Raw genomic sequence first — 23,796 nt, 5'->3', positions numbered from 1 at the left:
AAAATCTGCATGCTTTCCAATCATTTTTTCTAGTCGTTTATGTATTTTTTCCCTTTTTTTTTTTTTTTTTGCTTTACAGCAAGTCCACCACATATGATAATATGTGCCCGTTTTTTTGATTCCATTTCCAATATTTGCTAGACATATTTTTAAACATTTTAGCTAACCTAGCCGGTGGTAACCTGGCCATCTATAAAACATTTTAATATAAGTTTTCTTTCTATGAAGTTGCCATTAACAATGACCTCTTAAACATTTTGAAGAGTCATGGCCTTGCCTGTACACCAGCGGTTCTCAACCTGTGGGTTGGGACCCCATTGGGGGTCGAATGACGATTTGCCAGGGGTCGCCTAAGACCATCGAAAATATGGGAAGTATACTTGCGAGTCGAAGAATCGCGCTCCAATGGTTGACTCCACAAGCCACAATGGTTGACCCCCAACAATCTGAGGACCCAGATTGTTGGGGGGGCAATAAGTTGACTTTGTAAAAATATACAAATAGAATGAGACTATTGCCTTATACACTGTAAGCCGCCCTGAGTCTTCGGAGAAGGGCGGGGTATAAATGTAAACAAAAACAAAAAAAAAGCCAGCTGCAGGCTCTTCAAATCGCTCGCCGAATTCGACTTCAGGCGCGATGAATTAAAAAAGAGAGAAATCTTTGCTCTGATATCTCCCTCTCAAGCCAGCTGCAACCGCTCCCAATCGCTAGCCTAATCTGGCTTCAGGCGTGATAAACTTAATAGGGGAGGAGTCTCCGCTTTAATGCCTCTGTCCTCAAGGCAATCGCAAGCAGTTCAGATCGCTAGGCAATACGGCTTCAGGCATGATAAATTCAAAACGAAAATAATTTTATGGTTGGGGTCGCCACATCGTGGGGAATTGTATTAAAGGGGTCGCCACATCGTGGGGAATTGTATTAAAGGGGTCGCAGCACTATAAAGGTTGAGAACCACTGCTGTACACCATGCAAACCATAGCACGGCCCTTGGGTTTTGTCACCAATGCAAAAGGCCAGTTGTGTGTCTCCACAAAAGATTTGTTTCCCTCTGATGGACTCCAGCCAAGCAGGATTGGTGATGTCTCTTTTTCTCTGTTGTAGCTGGAAAAGGATGTGCGGAGCGACTCAGAGGGCAGCGAGGAAGAGGATGTGGATGAAGTGGACCAGAAGGCAGAAGCTATTTTCCAAGGCACCCGAAGGCCAAACAAGGAATAATGGATGGAAACTGATCAAGGAGAGATTCAACCTAGAAATAAGGAGAAATATTCTGACAGTGAGAACAATCAACCAATGGAACAGAAGTTGTCTTCAGATGTTGTGGGTGCTTCATCATGGGAAGCTTTCAAGAAGAGACTGGATGGCCATCTGTCAGAAATGGTGTAGGGTCTCCTGCTTGGGCTAGGGGTTGGATTAGATGACCTACAAGGTCCCTTTCAACTCTGTTATTCTATTCCTATTCCTATTCCTATTCCTATTCCTATTCCTATTCCTATTCCTATTCCTTTCTATTTCTATTATTTCTATTTCTATTCTATCGTCAGGAAAACGGAGCATCATGAGGTAAATCACAAACAACATATAGTGCATACAGAAGAAAAAGGCGGGAAAAAGGGAAACTCCCCCTTTACACCCGCAGCAACCAATCATAGCATAGATTGCCTCATGCAGGAGCAGACAAGCTAGTCAGGAACACAGGAAAATCATGAGGTAAATCAAACAGTATATAGAACACAGAGAAGAAAACAGACTAGATAACCTACAAAGATCCTTTCTATTCTATTCTATTCTATTCTATTCTATTCTATTCTTATTCCTACTCCTACTCCTACTCCTACTCCTACTCCACTCCCACTCCCATTCCCACTCCCACTCCTACGCATTCCTATTCCTATTCCTATTCCTATTCCTATTCCTATTCCTTTCTATTTCTATTATTTCTATTTCTATTCTATCGTCAGGAAAGCGGAGCATCATGAGGTAAATCACAAACAACATACAGCGCACACAGAAGAAAAAGGCGGGACAAAGGGAAACTCCCCCTTTACACCCACAGCAACCAATCATAGCGTAGATTGCCTCATGCAGGAGCAGACAAGCTAGTCAGGAACACAGGAAAATCATGAGGTAAATCAAACAGTATATAGAACACAGAGAAGAAAACAGACTAGATAACCTACAAAGTTCTATTCTATTCTATTCTATTCTATTCTTATTCCTACTCCTACTCCTACTCCTACTCCTACTCCTACTCATTCCTATTCCTATTCCTATTCTGTTGTCAGGAAAACAGGAGTGTCGTGGGGTAAATCACAAACAACACCCACAGCAACCAATCATAGCATATAACCTCATGCAAGAGTCCACACTTTCTACAAAGTAGCTGTGTGCGTGTGCGCTTGCTTTTTGGGGAAATGGGAAGTGGGGGGAAGAATGTGCCTCGGGCCATCTGTTTTGTGAACATTGGAGAAGCGAGATTGTGGTGCCTGACAACTGCCTGTTATCACCTTCTCAGCTTGAAGTTCTCACCACATCTTCGCATCTTGGGATTGGCTCAAAGTTGAAGTGGACATTGGGTGAGGCCTTGGAGAAATCGGTTCAACCCAACGCTTTGGCACGAGAAATTCAGATCCTGCCTAAACTCTCTCTGCTACCACTGTCTTCCAATAAAAATTCCTTTTGAAATGCTTTTTGTTTCAAGAGTTCTACTTTCTTGAGAAGGCTGGTGAGGCAGGACCTTACACAACATCAGAGAGCACCAAGAACCCCTTACTTCAACCCTGAGCTACAATTCCTGTTCTGTCCTCACTTCACGTTAGTCTGTAATGCAGCTCAACATGCAATTAGACCCACCGATCCTCCAATAGAAGACCGTGTGCGTAGTTCTGAAGGCTTTATTGGAAGAACAGGATATGGTGAAAGTGGGGAAAACAGGGATACATACAATGAGAACCAAATACACGATAGACAGTATTAAGTTACTGCTGAACATAACAATTAATAAATACAAGCAGTATTGTATTTATTTGTATATAATAATTATATAATATTTATATAATTGTATATAAATACAATTCCTCTATCGAAACTCCGATTTGTCTCAAGGGGCTCAGTTACATATAAGTCAAAATATCCAACTTCACCTTCATTCTCAAGTCTATCTCTGGGGATTACAACAAGAGACACAAACATGTTTTTCCCTTTCTGGTATGCAAATGGATCTGGTAATAATTGGATAGGACAATTGCTTTTCTTTGCAATTATCAGTGGAACTGCAATTCTCATTCCCTGTGGGTTTCTAGTCACAAAAAGCTTCCCAGAGAACATCGGCTGTAAAGAAAACATGTCCAATGGGGCAGGACATATCACCTCACCTGGTCTTGCAAAGAGCTCACTCCTGGGTTTGAAGACACTCAGCTGGCCTTAGCTTTGTCTTCAGTCACAGCTGAAGCACTTACAAGGGGAAAGATGGTTGATATAAATTTGCTACAAGGCCATCCAGGTGGAACTACCTGCCTCTGTTGTGCTAAAGCTCTGATGAGATTTCAAGTGCTACCTGCAATTTACCTCCTGCACAAACCTAGATTTCTGATCTTGGAGGGAAGGTGAGAAGAATGACTGGGTTGCCCCTCCTGCTGCTGCTATTCTGGCTCCTGCTTCCAACTTCTGCTAAGAGGATGCAAAATGTATGTGTGTTGACAAGGTCTTTGCAGATTCTGGAGGACTATTACAGGTCTGGTGATCTCATTATTGGTGGGAATTTGCCCCTGGCAACTATTGTTTTAACCTTCAACAGCCTCACCTTTCAGAAAGACCCTTTCCAGCATCTTTTACCAATTTTGTAAGTTTCATCCAGAGGCGAAATATGTAGATGAATGCTTTCTTTCTTTCTTTGGGATTCAGGGACTCCTTTTAGAAATACTGGTCCTGATGAAGTTTGCAGTGTCGTAGAGCAAATCTTTGCACATTTTTTCAATAAAGAAACCAAGCTCATAAAAGAGGATAGACTTCTTAAACATTCCGGAATTCCTCCTGATAAAAAGTGAGGAGGGAAAACACATTAGAAATTGGGCCTGTCTAGCTAAGACATTGGCCTATAATATTAATTTGAATAGAAAGTCACAGTGGACAAGTCAAATACAAGCTCAATGCTTTTCCAGTATGAGATACGAGTTGCTGGATACGAGATGGGTGGCAAATAAATTTCCTAAATAAAATAAAATAAATACAAAAATACAAAAGGAAGACTCAATTTTGGAATCAGTAAGTGCTCATGAACAATGGCCTCTGGGAAATCTACACTCTGACACCAACTGGAGTTCTGTGCACAGCAATGGTTTCTTGTCACGAAGAAATTTCTCCAAGAGAGAATAAAATTGATAACCTGCTAGAGGAAAAAATGGGAAATATTACAATCACTGGAGAAAAGGAAGGGAGGAATGGATGATAGAGGGGTATTAAATGGTCTGTGATTGAGATGGACAGTTTAATCAAGGAAGATCCTTTAAAAAAATCCAAACCCAATGAAACTTGGGAGTTTCTCCAAAGAACAACACAAAAGACAAGAAGAACTCCAATAGCATATGTGAAATTTCCTGTAATGTTCCTCAATGTTTCTCTCACCATAGAATCAGGCCCAAGAAATACCAGCAGTTCCTGGCCTTGGTTTTTACAGTCACACAGGTCAACAAGGATCTGGTTCTCCTCCCCAACATCACCCTTGGCTTCCACATCCATGACAATCACCAGATTGAGAGAGAGATTTCCTTAATCAGCCTCTCTCTGCTCTCCACAAGAGGCCAGATGGTTCCAGGTTACAAATGTGACCAGCAGGACACTCTGCTGTCCATCATTGGAGGTCTCAGTTCCCAATCCTCAAGGCAGATGGACTCCATTTTCAGCATGTTCAAGGTCCCACAGGTAAGGGGGCCTCTTTAGATACAGAATAGAATAGAATAGAATTTTATTGGCCAAGTGTGATTGGACACACAAGGAATTTGTCTTGGTGCATATGGTCTCAGTGTACATAAAAGAAAAGATACGTTCATCAAGGTACAACATTTACAACACAATTGATGGTCAATATATCAATATAAATCATAAGGATTGCCAGCAACAAGTTATAGTCATACAGTCATAAGTGGAAAGAGATTGGTGATGGGAACTATGAGACGATTAATAGTAGTGCAGATTTAGTAAATAGTCTGACAGTGTTGATGGAATTATTTGTTTAGCAGAGTGATGGCCTTCGGGAAAAAACTGTTCTTGTGTCTAGTTGTTCTGGTGTGCAGTGCTCTATAGCGTCGTTTTGAGGGTAGGAGTTGAAACAGTTTATGTCCAGGATGCGAGCGATCTGCAAATATTTTCACGGCCCTCTTCTTGATTCGTGCAGTATACAGGTCCTCAATGGAAGGCAGGTTGGTAGCAATTATTTTTTCTGCAGTTCTAATTATCCTCTGAAGTCTGTGTTTTTCTTGTTGGGTTGCAGAACCGAACCAGACAGTTATAGAGGTGCAAATGACAGACTCAATAATTCCTCTGTAGAATTGGATCAGCAGCTCCTTGGGCAGTTTGAGCTTACTGAGTTGGCGCAGAAAGAACATTCTTTGTTGTCCTTTTTTGATGATGTTTTTGATGTTAGCTGTCCATTTGAGATCTTGCGATATGATAGAACCTAGAAATTTGAAGGTTTTTACTGTTGATACTGTGTTGTCTAGTATTGTGAGAGGTTATGGAATAGACAAAGATCAGGAGCACACACAGAAGTAAGGATAAAACTAAAGTTATTTTGGGGGACACTGTTGTGTCTTCAGCCCCCGAGCCTGGCCTCCTGGCAGAGAGTGAGTCAGAGAGTGAGGGGGAAGAGCCGACAGGGCTTCCCTCTGCAGGACCTTCCTCTCTGGCTCCGGTCCAGGTCCCAGAGGCAGGCCAGGTGGAGGAGATGATGAGGCCTCTTTCTCCCACACCTTCCCCCCTCCCCAGGCAACGCCTCAAGACGCAGCTGCTGACAATCAGTTATTTTGTGGGGCACAACATGAGCTTGCGACTCTTAGTTTATGCTTCACGAAAGGGTAAACATCCTTTTAGTGCCATTCACTCTCTATATCAGGTTGATGGTTTCTTCTCTTGTCTTCTGACATATCACAATCAGTCAAAATGTGTAACTGGTGCAGAGATAGGATTCACTGACCTTTGCTACTGGTTCAGAAATGTGAGCACTTACCATCTCTGTGCATGCACAAGGCCTTCTGTGCATTCGCAGTGCTTGCGCATTATTTCTGGGCAGGTGGGAAGGCGGTCACTACCGGTTCGCCCGAATGGGATACAACCGGCTGAATCCCATCCCTGAAACACTGGATCTTCTTAAGAAGGGAAGAAGCTTAAACTTGCCACTCAAAGCGAGTCAGCCTGACTGGTGGAGCAAAAGCCACACACTGGTGACTCCTAAAGTCGCCATAAGTCTTTACTTTGATTTTGAAAGAAGATTTTCACTTTCTCCAGCTTGGTGTTGGCTTTGAGTTCTCTCAGGGAGAGAGAAGAGTTTATCCTTCCTTCTTCCGGATTAATCCCAAGGAATATCCTCAGTATGTGGGTTTAGTCCAGCTGCTCCTGTATTTCCAGTGGAACTGGGTTGGACTTCTGGCCCCAAAAGATGAGAGAGGAGAACGTTTCATCTCAACTCTGACGCCAATGCTCCAGGAGAAAGAGATCTGCCTGGCCTTTACTGAAATGTTGAAATTGGATTTTCTTGCTTCTACAAAGTTGAAATTTCTTCATACTTTCAAGACGTGGTCTAAAGCTGAAGTGATTGTTCTCTTTGGAGACTCCAGTAGCATTACAAATATACTGGCAGTGATGAATGTTCACGAACAGTGGACAAAGGCAACATTTTGCAAAGTTTGGATCTTAACTTCCCATTGGAAAGTTACCATGATGGGATCGCAAGACGTATTGAAAGGTCTAAATCCCTTCCATGGGGCTTTGCATTTTAGGGACCACTCCGGGGATGTCTCTGAATTCACCCATTTCCTCCTTTCTTTAGACCCTTTCAACCCACAAGGGGACGTCTTTCTCCCTCAATGGTGGGAAAAGGTCTTTGAATGCAAGATCTACAAACCAGGTGAAATTTCTCCAGCCCGGCAAAAAACATGTACTGGAAAGGAGAATTTGCAGAATCTGCCGATGTATGTGTTTGAAACAGGCATGACAGGGGAAAGTTACAATATTTACAATGCAATTTATGCTCTGGCACATGCATTACATGCAACGTATGGTTCAGGATCACAACCAGCCCTGATGAGGCTTGGAAAGAGAATCTCAAAAATCCGGTCATGGCAGGTAATTTCTGTGACTTTTTTATCCAGTCCACAGATCTTTAGACAGGAAGCTTCCCATATGCATTTCTTCAATTGCTGAGTCAATGTCCATATCTCAGTACAGATTAAAACAGAAATTATTTACGAACTATAATTTGAATTAAGTGTATGGTTTTGTTGAAAAGGGGCAGACGGGAGAAAAGAAAAGAAAAGTAAACCGAACCATAAGATCTATAGAGGAAAGATTTTCCTATAAAACTCTGAAAAGTGGACATTTTTTATTTATTTATTTATTTTGTCACAACAGTATATATAAGCATAAGCATGAAATAACTATACAATATATAAGCATATATATATATATATAAGCATAAGTATATAATAACTATATTAATTGGATATAATGGAGGGAAACAATAGGACAGGAATGGTAGGCACGCTTGTGCTCTTATGCACGCCCCTTACAGACCTCTTAGGAATGGGGTGAGGTCAATAGTAGACAGTTTTTCGTTAAAGCTTTGGGGATTTTGGGAAAAGACCACGGAGTCAGGTAGTGTGTTCCAAGTATTAATGATTCTGTTACTGAAGTCATATTTTCTGCAATCAAGATTGGAGCGGTTAACATTAAGCTTAAATCTATTGTTTGCTTGTGTATTGTTGCAATTGAAGCTGAAGTAATCTTCGACAGGAAGGACATTGCAATAGATGATTCTATGAGTTAAACTCAGGTCATGTCAAATGCGGTGGAGTTCTAAGTTTTCTAAACCCAGGATTTCAAGTCTGGTGGCATAAGGTATTTTTTTGTATTCAGAGGAGTGGAGAACTCTTCTTGTAAAGTATTTCTGGACACATTCAGTCGTACTGATGTCTGAAATGAGGTATGGGTTCCAGACAGTCGAGCTGTATTCAAGAACTAGTCTAGCAAATGTTTTATATGCTCTGGTTAGTAGTGTAGTGTTTCTGGAGAAGAAGTTACCAAGATTAGGTTTACAACTCTTAAAGCCTTTTTTGCGATATAGTTGCAGTGGGCTTTGGCACTTAGGTCATTTGATATGAAAACTCCCAGGTCTTTAACAGGGTGGGAGTCATCTGTAAGGTAATGTCCATCGAGCTTGAATTTAATGTTTAGATTCTTTTTTCCAATGTGTAAGACAGAGCATTTGCTAGTTGAGATTTGGAGTTGCCAAGTTTTTGACATCAGAGAGGATTTGTCATTCCAGAGCAAAATGACAATATCTGTACGAGACGGTTCAAGAGGTGAGCTAAGGTCCTAGTAGGTATATTTGAAGAACTACCTGTTTCCCTCAGTACCTAGCCTGAATCCCACCTGTTAGAACACACTCGACTCTATTCATTTTAACTTTGCTTAATGTTTCTATGGCTCATCATCCTGGGTGACCTCACTCTATTTGTTTAGTCTGCCATTTGCTATACTGTTCAGCTTGTGTGAAAGCAGCACCTGTCAACCACACGATAGGATTCAAAATGTTCCAAATGGGCTCCTGGTTTGAAATTAATCAGAGGTTTTTTTGCATTAAAGGATAAAGGTGGAATCAGTCTGGACAGTGAAGTGACAAACGAGGAAAGGTTCTTCCTTCCATGTGGCCTCACCTGGTTAGACCTGGTTCCTGCATTCTGCTGTCTTTGACTATGAATTAGAGAAAGTTAGTGGGGTTTCACATGGTTGTGACAGAAATTATTTAATCATCCCTAAAAGACATCTGTCATTTAGGAATCAACATCTGTCAAGATGTTGAGACTCTAGAAAGAGTGCAGAGAAGAGCAACAAAGATGATTAGCGGGCTGGAGGCTAAAACAGATGAAGAACGGTTGCAGTAACTGAGTATGTCTAGTTTAATGAAAAGAAGGACTAGGGAGACATGATAGCTGTGTTCCAATATCTCAGGGGTTGCCACAAAGAGGAGGGAATCAAGCTATTCTCCAAAGCACTTGAGGGTAGAACAAGAAGCAATGGGTGGAAACTAATCAAGGAGAGAAGCAACTTAGAACTAAGGAGAAATTTCCTGACAGTTAGAACAATTAATCAGTGGAACAACTTGCCTGCAGAAGTTGTGAATGCTCCAACACTGGAAAAATTTAAGAAAACGTTGGATAACCATTTGTCTGAAATGGTGTAGGGTTTTCTGCTTGGGTAGGAGGTTTATTTATTTATTTATTTATTTATTTGATTTTTATACCGCCCTTCTCCCGAAGGACTCAGGGCGGTGTACAGGCAAAAATAAAACAGATAATACAATATACAATTTAAAAAGCAGATTAAAAAACTTATTTTAAAATTAGCCTGATAGGTTAAAATATACTAGACTAAAAAACCCCATTTAAAATTAATTAATAAAAATTTAAAATTTAAAATTAATAAAATTCAATTCAAGCCAGCCCCGCGCGAATGAAAAGATGTGTCTTCAGTTCGCAACGGAAAGTCCGAAGGTCAGGTATTTGGCGTAAACCCGGGGGAAGCTCGTTCCAGAGTGTGGGAGCCCCCACAGAGAAGGCCCTTCCCCTGGGGGCCGCCAGCCGACATTGTTTGGCGGACGGCACCCTGAGAAGTCCCTCTCTGTGAGAGCGTACGGGTCGGTGGGAGGCATGTGGTAACAGCAGGCGGTCCCGTAAGTACCCAGGCCCTAAGCCATGGAGTGCTTTAAAAGTCATAACCAACACCTTAAAGTGCACTCGAAAGGCCACAGGTAGCCAGTGCAGTCTGCGCAGGAGCGGTGTTACGTGGGAGCTACGCGTAGCTCCCTCTATCACCCGCGCAGCTGCATTCTGGACTAGCTGAAGCCTCCGAGTGCACTTCAAGGGGAGCCCCATGTAGAGAGCATTACAATAATCCAAGCGAGAGGTAACGAGCGCATGAGTGACTGTGCACAAGGCATCCCGATCAAGAAAGGGGCACAACTGCCGAACCAGGCGAACCTGGTGGAAGGCCCTCCTGGAGACGGCTGTCAAATGATCTTCAAACGACAGCCGATCATCCAGAAGGACACCTAAGTTGCGCACCCTATCCTTTGGGGCCAGTAACTCGCCTCCAACAGTCAGCCGCGGCTGCGGCTGACTGAATCGGGGTGCCGGCATCCACAGCCACTCCATCTTGGAGGGATTAAGGTTGGAGTAGAAGGCCTCCAAGGTCCCTTCCAACTCTTCTTGTTGTTGTTGTTGTTATTATTATTATCATTATCATTATTATTTATAAGATGTGGGCTGGCAGGAATAGCCAACATCCTAGAAGATAGGCTCAAGATCCAGACAGACTTGAACCCTGGGCCCTATCTAACAAAATGAAATTCAATGTAGAGAAAAGTAAAGTCTTACACTTAGGCAAGAAAAACCAAAAGTACACTTAAAGATTGGGAGAAACCAGTCTTAATGGCAGTAACTGTGAGAGGGATCTTAGAGTCTTAGTGGACAACCAATTAAATATGAACCAAGAGTGTGTGGCGGCAGCCCAATAAGCCAATACTCTCCTAAGTTGCAAAAAGAGAGGGATTGAATCAAGATCAAATGAGGTACTAATACCACTCTATAAAGCCTTAGAAAGACCACACTTAGAAAATTCCATCCAGTTTTGGTCACCACACTATAAAAAGGGTGTTGAGACTCTAGAAAGATAGCAGAGAAGAGCAAACAAGATGATTAGGAGACTGGAGACTAAAACATACAATGAACAATTGCAGGAACCTGGCATGGCTAGTCTAGTGAAGAGAAGGACTAGGGTAGACATGATAGCAGTCTTCCAATATTTGTGGGGCTGCCACAGACAGGAGGGGGGTCAACCTATTTTCCAAAGCACCAGAAAGCCAGAAAAAGAGTAATGGATGGAAACTGATCAAAGAAAGATTCAACTTGGAGATAAGGATAAATGTTCTGACAGTGAGAACAATCAACCAATGGAACAGAAGTTGCCTTCAGAAGTTGTGAGAGCTTCATCGCTGAAGGCTTTCAAGAAGAGACCGGACCGCCATCTGTCAGAAATGGTTTAGGGCCTCCTGCTTGGGTGGGGTGGGGGGGTTGGACTAAATTATCTACAAGATCCCTTCCAACTCTGTTATTCTATGATCTATTTTAAAATGCATGTAACCAAGTATCACAGAAACAAAATCATGCAATGAAATTTGGAGTGTGGCATTAAAAACTTTGTATGAGGGATCATTCTGGTAAAACTAGAGTTGAAGAAGCCATGATAAAAGGCTCCAATGATAATACCTCCTCTTTCATAGAGAAAGAGTAAAATTTTTGATATTACTCCTCATTGATCAGAACTCCTGGAATTCCTCTAGTTTCTCAGACATACCCCCGTGTCCTAAGCTGATGGCCAACAAAGAACAATAGAAGCCCTGATACTTCATATAACATAACATAACATAACATCAGAGTTGGAAGGGACCTTGGAGGCCTTCTAGTCCAACCCCCTGCCCAGGCAGGAAACCCTACACCATCTCAGTCAGATGGTTATCCAACATTTTCTTAAAAATTTCCAGTGTTGGAGCATTCACAACTTCTGCAGGCAAGTCGTTCCACTTATTAATTGTTCTAACTGTCAGGAAATTTCTCCTTAGTTCTAAGTTGCTTCTTTCTTTGATCAGTTTCCACCCATTGCTTCTTGTTCTACCCTCAGGTGCTTTGGAGAACAGCCCGACTCCCTCTTCTTTGTGGCAACCCCTGAGATATTGGAACACAGCTATCATGTCTCCCCTAGTCCTTCTTTTCATCAAACTAGACATACCCAGTTCCTGCAACCGTTCTTCATATGTTTTATCCTCCAGTCCCCTAATCATCTTTGTTGCTCTTCTCTGCACTCTTTCTAGAGTCTCAACATCTTTTTTGCATCGTGGTGACCAAAACTGGATGCAATATTCCAAGTGTGGCCTTACCAAGGCATTATAAAGTGTGTAGCCTTCAGCCAATTTTTCCAATTCCTGAAAGATTTCTTTTCTTTCAGATTCTTTACTATCTGAGGACCGTTCAGTTTAACAACAGCGCTGGAGATGAAATCTCCTTCTCAGAAAATCGACTGGGTTCTGCTCATTTTGATCTTCTCAACTGGGTTTTCCTCCTGAATAAATCTTTTGTGCCCATCAAAATTGGGGAAATAGATGCTAGGGCTCCCCCAGGCAAGGATTTCACTCTAAACTCTGACGCAATTGTCTGGGCCACAAAGGTGAGCAGGAAGGAAATGTTGTAAGTTGAGGAAAGATTCATTCTCTCCCAAGGTTGCAGAACATCCTTCTAACTTTCTTTGGTGGTGTGGAGACCGGGACCGCCTGCTGTTATCTTATGCCTCCCACCGACCCGTACGGTCACACAGAGAGGGTCTTCTCAGGGTGCTGTCCGCCAAGCAATGTCGGCTGGCGGCCCCCAGGGGAAGGGCCTTCTCTGTTGGAGCACCTACCCTCTGGAATGAACTTCCCCCCAGTTTGCGCCAATTACCTGCCCTTCGGACCTTTCACCGTGAACTGAAAACGTATCTGTTTATCCAAGCGGGACTGGCTTGATTTTTAAATTTTTAAATTTTTGAATTTTTAATAATTTTAATGGGGGTATTTTAGTATGGGTCAATTCGACGGTTTTAATTCTCGGCCACTTATAGAATATGTATTTTAACTGTTGTTTTAATTTTGTATATTGAATTATTTTAATCTGGCTTTACACCGCCCTGAGTCCTTCGGGAGAAGGGCGGTATAAAAATCTAAATAATAAAATAAAATAAAATAATAAATAATAACTTGGTCCTTAACACCAATAAGACTAAGGAGCTTACAGTGGACTATAGAAGGAATGGATCATATTGAGATGAAACCGGAAACATTTTTATTAGGAATACTCCCAGGGTCTTATGAAAAAAAAAAAAATTTAACCGTCTGTATTATCACACCAGCAAGAATAATATACACACGGAATTGGAAAAACAATAACATACCGACCAAAGATAATTTTATTAGAAAAGTCTTGTAATGTGCAGACATGGATAAATTTACAAAGGAGATACAAGAAAAAGAGTAAACAGAATATATATATATATATATTTGCATTTATATCCCGCCCTTCTCCGAAGACTCAGGGCGGCTTACACTATGTCAAGCAATAGTCTTCATCCATTTGTATATTATATACAAAGTCAACTTATTGCCCCCAACAATCTGGGTCCTCATTTTACCTACCTTATAAAGGATGGAAGGCTGAGTCAACCTTGGGCCTGGTGGGACTTGAACCTGCAGTAATTGCAAGCAGCTGCTGTTAATAATAGGCTGCATTAGCCTGTATTATATAATATTATTATATAATAATATATATAATTATATTATATAATATATAATATTATATAGTGTGGGAGAAATGGTATCAATGGCCAGAGGAGAGAGATAAAAGGCAAGGAAAGATCAAATAAAGAAGGTATAGGAGTAGAAATTTAACAACAAATAAGAGGAAACAGAAAAAAATGTGGTTTAGAGAAATGAAATTGGGTACACTGTTATTTATATGTATATATGTAAATAAATTAATATTACCTATATGTATAAAGAAGACAAGGGAGAAAAAATGGACAAGTAAGAAATTATTAACCGTTGTGAAATTGTTGGAAAGAAACTATTGTTTAAAGATTCTTTTTGTTTTTTGAAAAATGTTTTTTTTTTATTTGCATTTATATCCCGCCCTTCTCTGAAGACTCAGGGCGGCTTACACTATGTCAAGCAATAGTCTTCATCCATTTGTATATTATATACAAAGTCCACTATATTGCCCCCAACAATCTGGGTCCTCATTTTACCTACCTTGTAAAGGATGGAAGGCTGAGTCAACCTTGGGCCTGGTGGGACTAGAACCTGCAGTAATTGCAAGTAGCTGTGTTTTTTAATAACAGGCTATCTTACAGCCTGAGCCACCCACGGCCCTTTTAACTTACTGCACCTGTGTCTGGTTTGCCAATTGCACAGAGGCAGGTGGGACAGCGCTCCAGAGGGTCAACATCATTGCTCAGAGGATCATTGGTTGCCCTCTCCCCTCTTTGGAAGAGCTTGATAGCTCCCGCTGCCTTAAGAAAGTTCAAAACATTCTTAAGGATCCATCTCATCCTAGGCACCCTTTTTTTTTTAACTATTACCGTCTGGCAGACGGTACAGGATAATAAAAACAAAGATAAATAGGCTGAAAAACAGCTTCTGTCCTAGAGTAGTAACAATATTGGCTCTGGTGGCTCAGACTGGTAAGACAGTCTGTTATTAACAGCAGCTGCTTGCAATTACTTCAGGTTCGAGTCCCACCAGGCCCAAGGTTGACTCAGCCTTCCATCCTTTATAAGGGAGGTAAAATGAGGACCCAGATTGTTGGGGGCAATAAAAGTTGACTTTGTATATAATATACAAATGGATGAAGACTATTGCTTGACACAGTGTAAGCCACCATGAGTCTTCGGAGAAGGGCGGGATATAAATGCAAATTAAAAACAAATTAAAAAAATATTGAATTCTACGGTATAGTGCAATATTAATGCAGTATCAGGGGTTTTCAATTCAATTGTATGGAATGTAAAGGATGTGTGTTTTTGTTTTATTTTTATAGTTTTCTTATATATGACACTTAATTTCATTGCAATGACAATAAAGTAAACTAAATTAATTTGCAAAATAGTCTATTGAGACAGAAAATATGGCAGTGATGTGGTGAATATCCTGCTTTGCATGTAACACACTTGAGGTCGGATTTGTGTCAAGCCACAAATGGTTGAGATTTGGAAGAATGTCTGCTTGTAACCTAGGACACAGTTAAAAGATGGGTTGCCACAAAGAAGAGGGGGGTTAAGCTATTCTCCAAAGCACCTGAAGGCAGGACAAGAAGCAATGGATGGGAACTGATCAAGGAGAGAAGCAACTTAGAACTAAGGAGAAATTTCCTGACAATTAGAACAATTAATCAGTGGAATCCCTTGCCTCCATAAGTTGTGAATTCTCCAACACTGGAAGTTTTTCAGAAGAGATTGGACAACCATTTGTCTCAAATGGTATAGGGTATCCGGCCTTAACAGGAGGTTAGATTAGAAGACCTCCGAGGTCCCTTCCAACTTTGTTATTCTAGATTCAAAATGCAACAATGAGTTCCCAAGACCATTCCCATTCAATTGGATTCTCATGATTCTTTGTTTTAGAAATGCTGTAGCTCAGTGCCACAAGATTTCTTTTGTGGGTCCCACTTCCAATCTCCAGCATCTACTGGTGGGTCAGGAGTGCCCCTGGCCTTAATCAACAGGAGCTGCTCCTGGTTTCTGGTAGACAGAGTTGAACCATTTCATTTGAAGAACATAGACATAAGAATATGGAATGGAAATACGAATTTGGAAACGCATAGAGGAGTATGTTTGTAGCACACATGAGGTCCTTGGTCCTCTTGGAGCTTGCTAGTTTTCTTGCTGATGTTTCATGACCCAAAGTAGGAACATCTAGTACTGATGATGTTACCTAATTTGGATCATGAAACATCAGCAAGAAAACAAGCAAGCTCCGAGAGCACCAAGGACGCCTCAATTTGAAAATTAATTAATGAAGCATGTTCATTGCTTAGGTCATCTCAGTAATTTCTCTTTTCTCTTTCAGAAAGTGCCCTTCGCCAGGTGTAGCATGAAGAGATGCCAGGCAGGAGAGCGGAGAAGAGTTCCAGAGGGAGAGCAAGTTTGCTGCTACCAGTGTGATGCATGTCCAGAAGGGACCATTTCTAACCAGACAGGTAGGGCAGATTTCAGATGTGGACCTTCCATGATCCAGAAAGACATTCAGTAGATTAAAATATATGCTTGTTATTGTTATCATTTTTGATAAGATTGACATGCATTCATACTTTTAAACAGAACCCTTCATGGATCTAAACTGCCATGGTCCTAGAGGCCACCTTTCCTGATTTCAGGCAGGAGAGTTTCAGGGTAGAATTTATGAACCCCCAATCTGCATTTTTACTCCTATTGTGACATCTAGTTGGGAAAACCAACTTCCAAACTTTTCCTGAAGGGGTGAGGTGTGTGGTTCAAGTTTTAATTTTTACTATTTTAGGCTGTGCTTCTTCTGTCAGCACTATCAATCTTCAAGGAAATAGAACTATCAGAGAATCTATATCTATCAATAAATGAGAATATTTGTAGCTCAGGGTTGAAATGAGGGGGTCTCTTGAGCTCTCTGAGTTGGTTATTTTCTTGCAGACATCCATTCTCCAAACTAGGTAACATCTGCAAGAAAACAACCAAGCTCAGAGAGCGCCAAGGACTACACAGTCCTCCTCCTTCTCCTCCTCCTCCTCCTTCTCCTCCTCCTCCTCCTCCTCCTCCTCCTCCACTCCCTCCTATCACTGATAATGTTATCTAGTTTGGGTAATGAAACATCTCCAAGAAAGCAACCAAGCTCAGAGAGCACCAAGGACTACACAGTCCTCCTCCTCCTCCTCCTCCTCCTCCTCCTCCCTTCTATCCACTCCCTTCTATCATTGAAAGTTTGGGTAATGAAACATCTGTAAAAAAAAAACCAACTCACAGAGCATCAATGACCCCTCCCCTCAATCTATATGTCTACTTATGTTGGTGAATCTATCCCATCAAGAAACCTCTGACCAGATTTGAAGTACAAAGCAGAGAGTTCAAGGCTGTGATAATGAATAGATATTGTACAGGAAACAGCAGCATTCCTCCCTAAGAGATCGATCAATGTTCTGGGAGTTCCAGTATAAAGTGGGTGAGGGGTGAACAGTTGGCGGTCTCAGATTAAAAGCCACGGTAATCATGGAAATTCCTAACGATTGCAGAGGGACTCCCCGCCCCTCACACCAAACTGACCACAAAGTTGGAGCTGAACAAATCCTTGTCTCTAACTAACCTATCCCAAGGATCATCACAAACAAAGGAGGATTAGCCCCTTTTTTATGCCCCATAAATTGTACAGTGGGTCCTTCCTTTTGTGGCCACAACAGAAAGAAGAAAGCCATATCATGGGAAGGAATGTGGGAAGGATAATGCTCATGGCAGATGCCCCTGAAATCCTTAGACAAAGTTTCTTGATTTCAGATGCAGCTCTCTGTGATTCCTGCCCAGAAGACCAATATCCCAACAAGGACAAGAACCAATGCATTGACAAGAAGATCCACTTCCTGGCCTATCAAGACACCCTGGGATATACTTTAATTTCTGTCACTCTTTTTCTCTCTGTGATCACAACTGCAGTCCTGCTGATTTTCTATAAACATCATGACACACCGATTGTGAAGGCCAACAACAGAGAACTCACCTACATCCTGCTGGTCTCCCTCCTGCTCTGCTTCCTCTGCTCCTTCCTCTTCATTGGTCAACCAGGAAAGCTCACCTGTCTCTTCCAACAATCTGCCTTTGCCATTCTCTTTTCCCTGGCAGTTTCCTCTGTCTTGGCAAAGACTGTCATGGTGGTTCTGGCCTTCATGGCCTCCAAGCCAGGGAACAAGACAAGGAAACTCTTAGGGAAACCACTGACCAACTCGGTTGTCTTAGCCTGTCCCCTGGTCCAAGCAGTTCTTTGTGCCACCTGGCTGGTAACCTCCCCACCATTTCCCAACTTCAATTTCCACTCTTTGGTAGGAGAGACCATTTTGGAATGTAATGAAGGTTCAACTTTAATGTTTTACACCGTCCTCTCCTACCTAGGTCTTTTGGCCCTCATCAGTTTCACAGTGGCATTTTTGGCTAGGAAATTGCCTGACAGTTTTAACGAAGCCAAGTTCATTACTTTCAGCATGCTGGTCTTTTGCAGTGTTTGGATCTCCTTTCTCCCTACCTACCTGAGCACCAAAGGGAAGTCCATGGTGGCTGTGGAGATCTTCTCCATTTTGGCCTCTGGAGCTGCTCTCTTGGCTTGTATCTTTTTCCCCAAATGCTACATTTTCCTACTGAGACCCAATCTGAACTGTAGAGAAAACATAATAAAAACCAAGAATCTCTAACTAATGTAGGGACTGGCCTCATTTAGATTTGTCTTTGAGGAGGTAAGGAGACACTTACAAATCACCCAGTTGTGTGACATGTAGTGGTTTTAAGATGATAAGCAGCACATTGAATTATACCTGGCAGGAACCTGGGAGCTGGTATAGCTCACGCAATAAAAGTATAACATGGGTGAACTTAGTAATGCACACTATTGTGAGCATCACTTCATTTTGGATCAGCTGTAGCTTTTAAGGGGTCTTCAAGGGTAGCCCCAAGGGGAGAACATTGCAGTAGTCCAATGAGTAACTGCCAAGGCACAACTGACTTTTAGCAGAGCCACCAGTCTGGAGTAATGCACAATTGGTATGCTGATGATACTATCTTCCTTTCCATCAAATGGACTCCCTCAGTTCCAGGTTCTCCAGAGGTTTTCACCATCCAATGGACTCCTATCAAGCAGAACAGAAATGAGACAATGCCTCCGTTTCTCTCTTGCAGATAGCAAAAAAAAAAAAAATGGAGCAGCTTGGAGGTCAGTGGGGGACAAGCTGGGCCAGAAGGCCTAGTAGAAAAACAGCATTGTCAATCCCCAGCCCAACCGCCACCATCCCTGTATCATAAGGTGACCAGACGTCCCACTTTTGGCGGGACAGTCCTGCTTTTTAATAATTTGTCCCGCGTCCCGTGGCATTTCAAAAAAGTCCCAATTTTTTTTAAAAAAATCCCACCTTCAGACACAGACTCCATTCACTCCCATTCTGAAAATGGGAGGCGGCAACGCAAGAGGAAGAGGAGGAAGTGGAGGCGGGGTAGTGGGTGTTACAGACATCAAGCAGCGTCTCTCCTCCGCTCGCCGCCTCCTCCTCCTCTTGCGTTGCCGCCTCCCATTTTCAGAATGGGAGTGAATGGAGTCTGCGTCTGAAGGTGGGAGGAGAGACGCTGCTTGATTTCGCCCGCCGGAGGCTGTCTGGAAGAGCCGAGAGGAGCCGAGAGGAGAGCCGAGGCTGCCTGGAAGAGGCGAGAAGCAGTGCAGCAGCCGCTCCTCCTCCTTCAGCCAGGTGGTGAGCCCTTCCTCCCCCCGTCAATGGTGTCCCGCTTTGCCATCGCTGAAATCTGGTCACTTTACTGTGTCATCAAGAGAGCACTTTTGCAAATGAATAGCAGGAATTGACAGATTAACAGAGTTGGAAGGGACCTTGTCTGTCGTCTAATCCAACCTCCTCCCCTGCTCAGTTTCTGACAAATAGCTGTCCAATCTCTTCTTGAAAGCCAATGGTCAGACCAAAGCCAGATAGCCAGGTGAACCCCTGGTCACTGCTCCCCCTGTGCTTTCCTAGTAGGCAGACTTTCACCAACTCAAGAAGGATCTCTTAAAGACGTCTACAGGCTAAATCTTGCACCAAGCAGCTGCACTTCAAAGGATTTGCTTCAGGAATCCTTGGCTCTCTCTCCCAGCTTGGCTGTTTGCTTGCAAACATTCATTACGCAACTGGATAACATCATTGGTGCAAGTGAGGGTGCCAGCTACTGTCCTTAAACAGGGAGTAACCCTTCCCCCACTCAGTTTATGATTCCGATGGCTACCTATGAAGACCTCAATGGCACTGGGATTGCATAATATATAGGCCCTTTCACAAAATTTTCAGACTATCATAGCTGGTCTTTAGTACCACCTAAATCCTTTTTCTTGGAAGGGATTTGGCATAAGGTAGCCTGAGGTGGGTTTGTCTTTCATAGCCCCCCTTTTTCCTAGAACTGATCGTCTCCTAAAACACGGGTGTCCCTGGCCTTCTGGAAGTGAAGTAGACCCTCTAAAGTAAAGGGTACCCCTATACCCCTCAAGTAAATACTTATAAACAAATGCATTTATCATGTATAAGCAGAATTGATATTGTTTTGTAGAGGCATTATGTTGCAAACAACTGGAAAGTACAGAAATCTTGCTAAATGTTATTCTTTGTGACCTGTGTACCAGCTAATTCCTGTAACATGATTTTATAAGAGGAGGGTACCGTAAGTAACAGATGGAACAGGTGGTGTAAGATATTTCCCACATATGGACATATTATACGATAACCAATTAAGTCAACTTCTTCTTTTCTTGTTATGCTATTTTCTGTAAGGAAAGTATAAAAGTAATAACTTGGGCGTATCCCGGGTTCAGATTTTTTTCCCATGTGAGTGGGGTCTGATCCTTTTTGTGCAAATAAATCCTGTTTTGTGTCCTTTTTTTTTTTTTTGTTTACATTTATACCCCGCCCTTCTCCGAAGACTCAGGGCGGCTTACAGTGTATAGGGCAATAGTCTCATTCTATTTGTATATATTTTTACAAAGTCAACTGATTTGAAGACTTAATTTTCTGCAACAGAGGCAGGTGACAACATCCTCAGATGATGAAGGTGAATATATGTGCCACAGGATAATGTTGCAGGATCCAATCTGGGTCAGTCACTGGGACCAAAGGTTTTGACTTCTGAGCTTTGGGACTTGTGCTGGAGCCCATGTTCAGGGAACTTCTCTCTAGCCAGATGATCTTTGCGGATGAACTGGACCCAGTGGTATCCCATTCCATCATTCCATCATTTTTTTTCATTTTTATGTTCTTTTTTTTTAAAAAAGACAAATTTGGTCACCACATTACAAAAAAGATATTGAGACTTTGAAAAAAAAAAGTGCAGAGAAGAGCAACTAATATGATTAAAGGCCTGGTGACTAAAACATATGAAGAATGTTTGCACCTCTATAACTGTCTGGTTTGGTTCTGCAACCCAACAAGACAGACACAGACTTCAGAGCATCATTAGAACTGCAGAAAAAACCATGGCTACCAACCTGCCTTCCATGGAGGACCTGTATACTGCACGAGTCAAAAAGAGGGCTGTGAAAATATTTACAGATCCCTCACATCCTGGACATAAACTGTTTCAACTCCTACCCTCAAAACGACGCTATAGAGAACTGCACACCAGAACAACTAGACACAAGAACAGTTTTTTCCCGAAGGCCATCACTCTGCTAAACAAATAATTCCCTCAACACTGTCAAACTATTTACTGAATCTGCACTACTATTAATCTTCTCATGGTTCCCATCACCCATTTCCTCCCACTTATGACTCTATGACTGTAACTTGTTGCTTGTATCCTTACAATTTATACTGATATTGTTTCCTGATTGCTTATTTGTAGCCTATGACTATCAATAAGTGTTGTACCTTATGATTCTTGATGAAGGTATCTTTTCCTTTATGTACACTGAGAGCATATGCACCAAGACAAATTCCTTGTGTGTCCAATCACACTTGGCCAATAAAAATTCTATTCTATTGGTTCTAGGGGATGGATGGGAGTCAATGGATGGTTTGTGTATTCTAGCTTATGATTGTTAGATATTATACCCTGTATATTGCTCTGAGAAGCCGGGGGAGGGATTGGGTGAGGGTGGGAGGGGAGAGGGGGAAGGCGGAGGGTTGGTGGGAGGAGGAGGGGAAGTATGGGTAAAAAAAATTTAAAACTTTTTTTTAAAAAAAATTCTATTCTATTCTATTCTAATCCATTCTGTTCTGTTCTGTTCTGTTCTGTTCTGTACTATTCTATTCCATTCCATTCTGCATTCTATTCTATTCTATTCTGTTCTTCTTCTGTTCTGTTCTGTTCTGTTCTGTTCTGTACTGTTCTGTTCTGTTCTATTCTATTCTATGCTATTCTATTCTTATTTTCCAAAGCACCAGACATGGAGAGAAGCAACTTGGAATTAAATTAAAGAGAAACTTCCTAACAATTAACCTGTGGAACAACTTGCCTTCTGAAGTTGTAGGTGCTTTATCACTGGAGAAATTTAAGAAAAGACTGGACATCTGAAATGGCATAATGAAATGGCTAAATTATCAGAAAATAATAATTCTGAAAGTACAAATGTCCCATTGCCACTATTTACTGTAAATTAAATTACCATTGATTTCTCTTGGACATTTTGGCTGGTGATTGTTTATTTCAGAACTAGGCAACGAATTCCACCTTAGTTTGGTCTTCAATTTTGGTCCCCGTTTTTTATTGTGCTCTGACTTTTTTTTTTTTTTAACTACAGCTTGCAGATCCTGTGCCTATTTGGCTCTTAGCTTGATGACATCAGCATAATACAGGTGATTGAAGTTTGTGTTCCTTCTGTTTTAAAACCAACCTCCTCTTCCTCCAAGCTACCTTCCCTCAACATACATTCAGCATAAATACCTGGAGGAAATGCAGCTTTGTGGCACACCTTTGTTAACCTGGAGCCAGCCTGTTTCGCCCTGTTCTGTACACTGTGAACTTCCTGATCTGTAAAGAGGTTTTGCATGCAGAGAATGAGTTGTTCTGAGATTCCCATCTTTTTTAGCACATTCCACAATTACAAGCAATCAACACAACCACCCACAATGGTGTCTGGTTGATGATCAGTGTTTTACTACTCGGAGGAACAGAATCAACAATTTGTGGATCACCCATACCTAAAGGTTAAGCATGTTGTCTCCCAGAATGCAAAGATTAAAAGTATGAGAGAGACGCTCCCTCAAATAATCAAGTCCACCAATTATTATCCCTTATCCCTCTTTCAACTCCTACCCTCAAAACGACGCTATAGAGCACTGCACACCAGAACAACTAGACACAAGAACAGTTTTTCCCGAAGGCCATCACTCTGCTAAACAAATAATTCCCTCAACACTGTCAGACTATTTACTGAATCTGCACTACTATTAATCTTCTCACAGTTCCCATCACCAATCTCTTTCCACTTATGACTGTATGACTATAACTTGTTGCTGGCAATCCTTATGATTTATATTGATATATTGACCATCAGTTGTGTTGTAAATGTTGTACCTTGATGAACGTATCTTTTCTTTTATGTACACTGAGAGCATATGCACCAAGACAAATTCCTTGTGTGTCCAAACACGCTTGGCCAATAAAAAAAATTCTATTCTATTCTATTTCAGGTTGGGATGAATGATACGGCTAAAAGCCTGAGAACATCTGTATCTTCAGCTGAAGGATAACAATCAGTGAGGGTATCAGCTTTGGAAGCCATACTAGGCTGTACCAGCAAAAACAGAGTCCGGGAGGGCCACACACATCCCTTCTGAGCTCCATTTTCACTGGCAGAGGGCTGCAGGAGGCTGTTGCAGCTGAAAACGGACCTCGGGGAGCTCTGTTTTCTCTGGCAGAGACACTGTGTGTTGTGACTCCAGCCCCTGAACCTGGCCCCATGCCCGAAAGTGACTCCGAGAGTGAGGGGGAAGGGCCGTTAAGGCTTACCTCAGGAGCACCGATTCCTGTGGCTTGGCTCCAGGAGCCAGAACCAGACCAGTCGGAGGACGTAATGAGGCCGTCATCCCCTGATTCCTCCCTTCTCCTGGCTACGCCTTCAGACCAAGCTGATAATAATAATAATCAAGCTTGTCATTTAGGGCCTCTGGTGGCTCAGACTGCTAAGACAGTCTGTTATTAACACAGCTGCTTGCAATTACTGCAGGTTCAAGTCCCACCAGGCCCAAG

General features: G+C 42.0%; 2 protein-coding genes across 2 annotated transcripts in view; both read left to right on the top strand.

The window, feature by feature from the left end:
• LOC131188403 (ceramide synthase 4-like) overlaps positions 1-2,688 on the top strand; it is a 61,339-nt gene extending 58,651 nt beyond the window's left edge. Inside the window, exon 11 of the mRNA XM_058163656.1 lies at positions 1,105-2,688. Within this exon, the coding sequence (XP_058019639.1) occupies positions 1,105-1,218 (114 nt within the window). The 3' untranslated portion in view covers positions 1,219-2,688. The remainder of the gene's footprint in view (positions 1-1,104) is intronic.
• On the top strand, positions 1,976-18,275 carry LOC131188284 (vomeronasal type-2 receptor 26-like). Its single transcript, XM_058163459.1, has 6 exons — positions 1,976-1,980; positions 4,629-4,920; positions 7,043-7,120; positions 12,274-12,492; positions 15,920-16,049; positions 17,371-18,275. The coding sequence occupies exons 1-6, from the start codon at positions 1,976-1,978 to the stop codon at positions 18,273-18,275; spliced, it is 1,629 nt and encodes a 542-aa protein (XP_058019442.1).
• The last annotated feature ends 5,521 nt before the right edge of the window (positions 18,276-23,796 follow it).

The sequence above is a fragment of the Ahaetulla prasina genome, chromosome 1, assembly GCF_028640845.1.
Source record: "Ahaetulla prasina isolate Xishuangbanna chromosome 1, ASM2864084v1, whole genome shotgun sequence".
In the NCBI taxonomy this organism is placed as follows: Eukaryota; Metazoa; Chordata; class Lepidosauria; order Squamata; family Colubridae; genus Ahaetulla; species Ahaetulla prasina.
The sequence above is the reverse complement of the archived record's forward strand: the minus strand, read 5'-3'. Positions and strand labels throughout refer to the sequence as shown.

Bases quoted from the DNA above. Each gene is read 5' to 3' on its own strand.
- LOC131188284 (XM_058163459.1), top strand. The intron at 4,921-7,042 runs GTAAGGGGGCCT...TCCTTTCTTTAG, and splicing joins GCATGTTCAAGGTCCCACAG to ACCCTTTCAACCCACAAGGG. The intron at 7,121-12,273 runs GTGAAATTTCTC...CTTTTCTTTCAG, and splicing joins ATGCAAGATCTACAAACCAG to ATTCTTTACTATCTGAGGAC.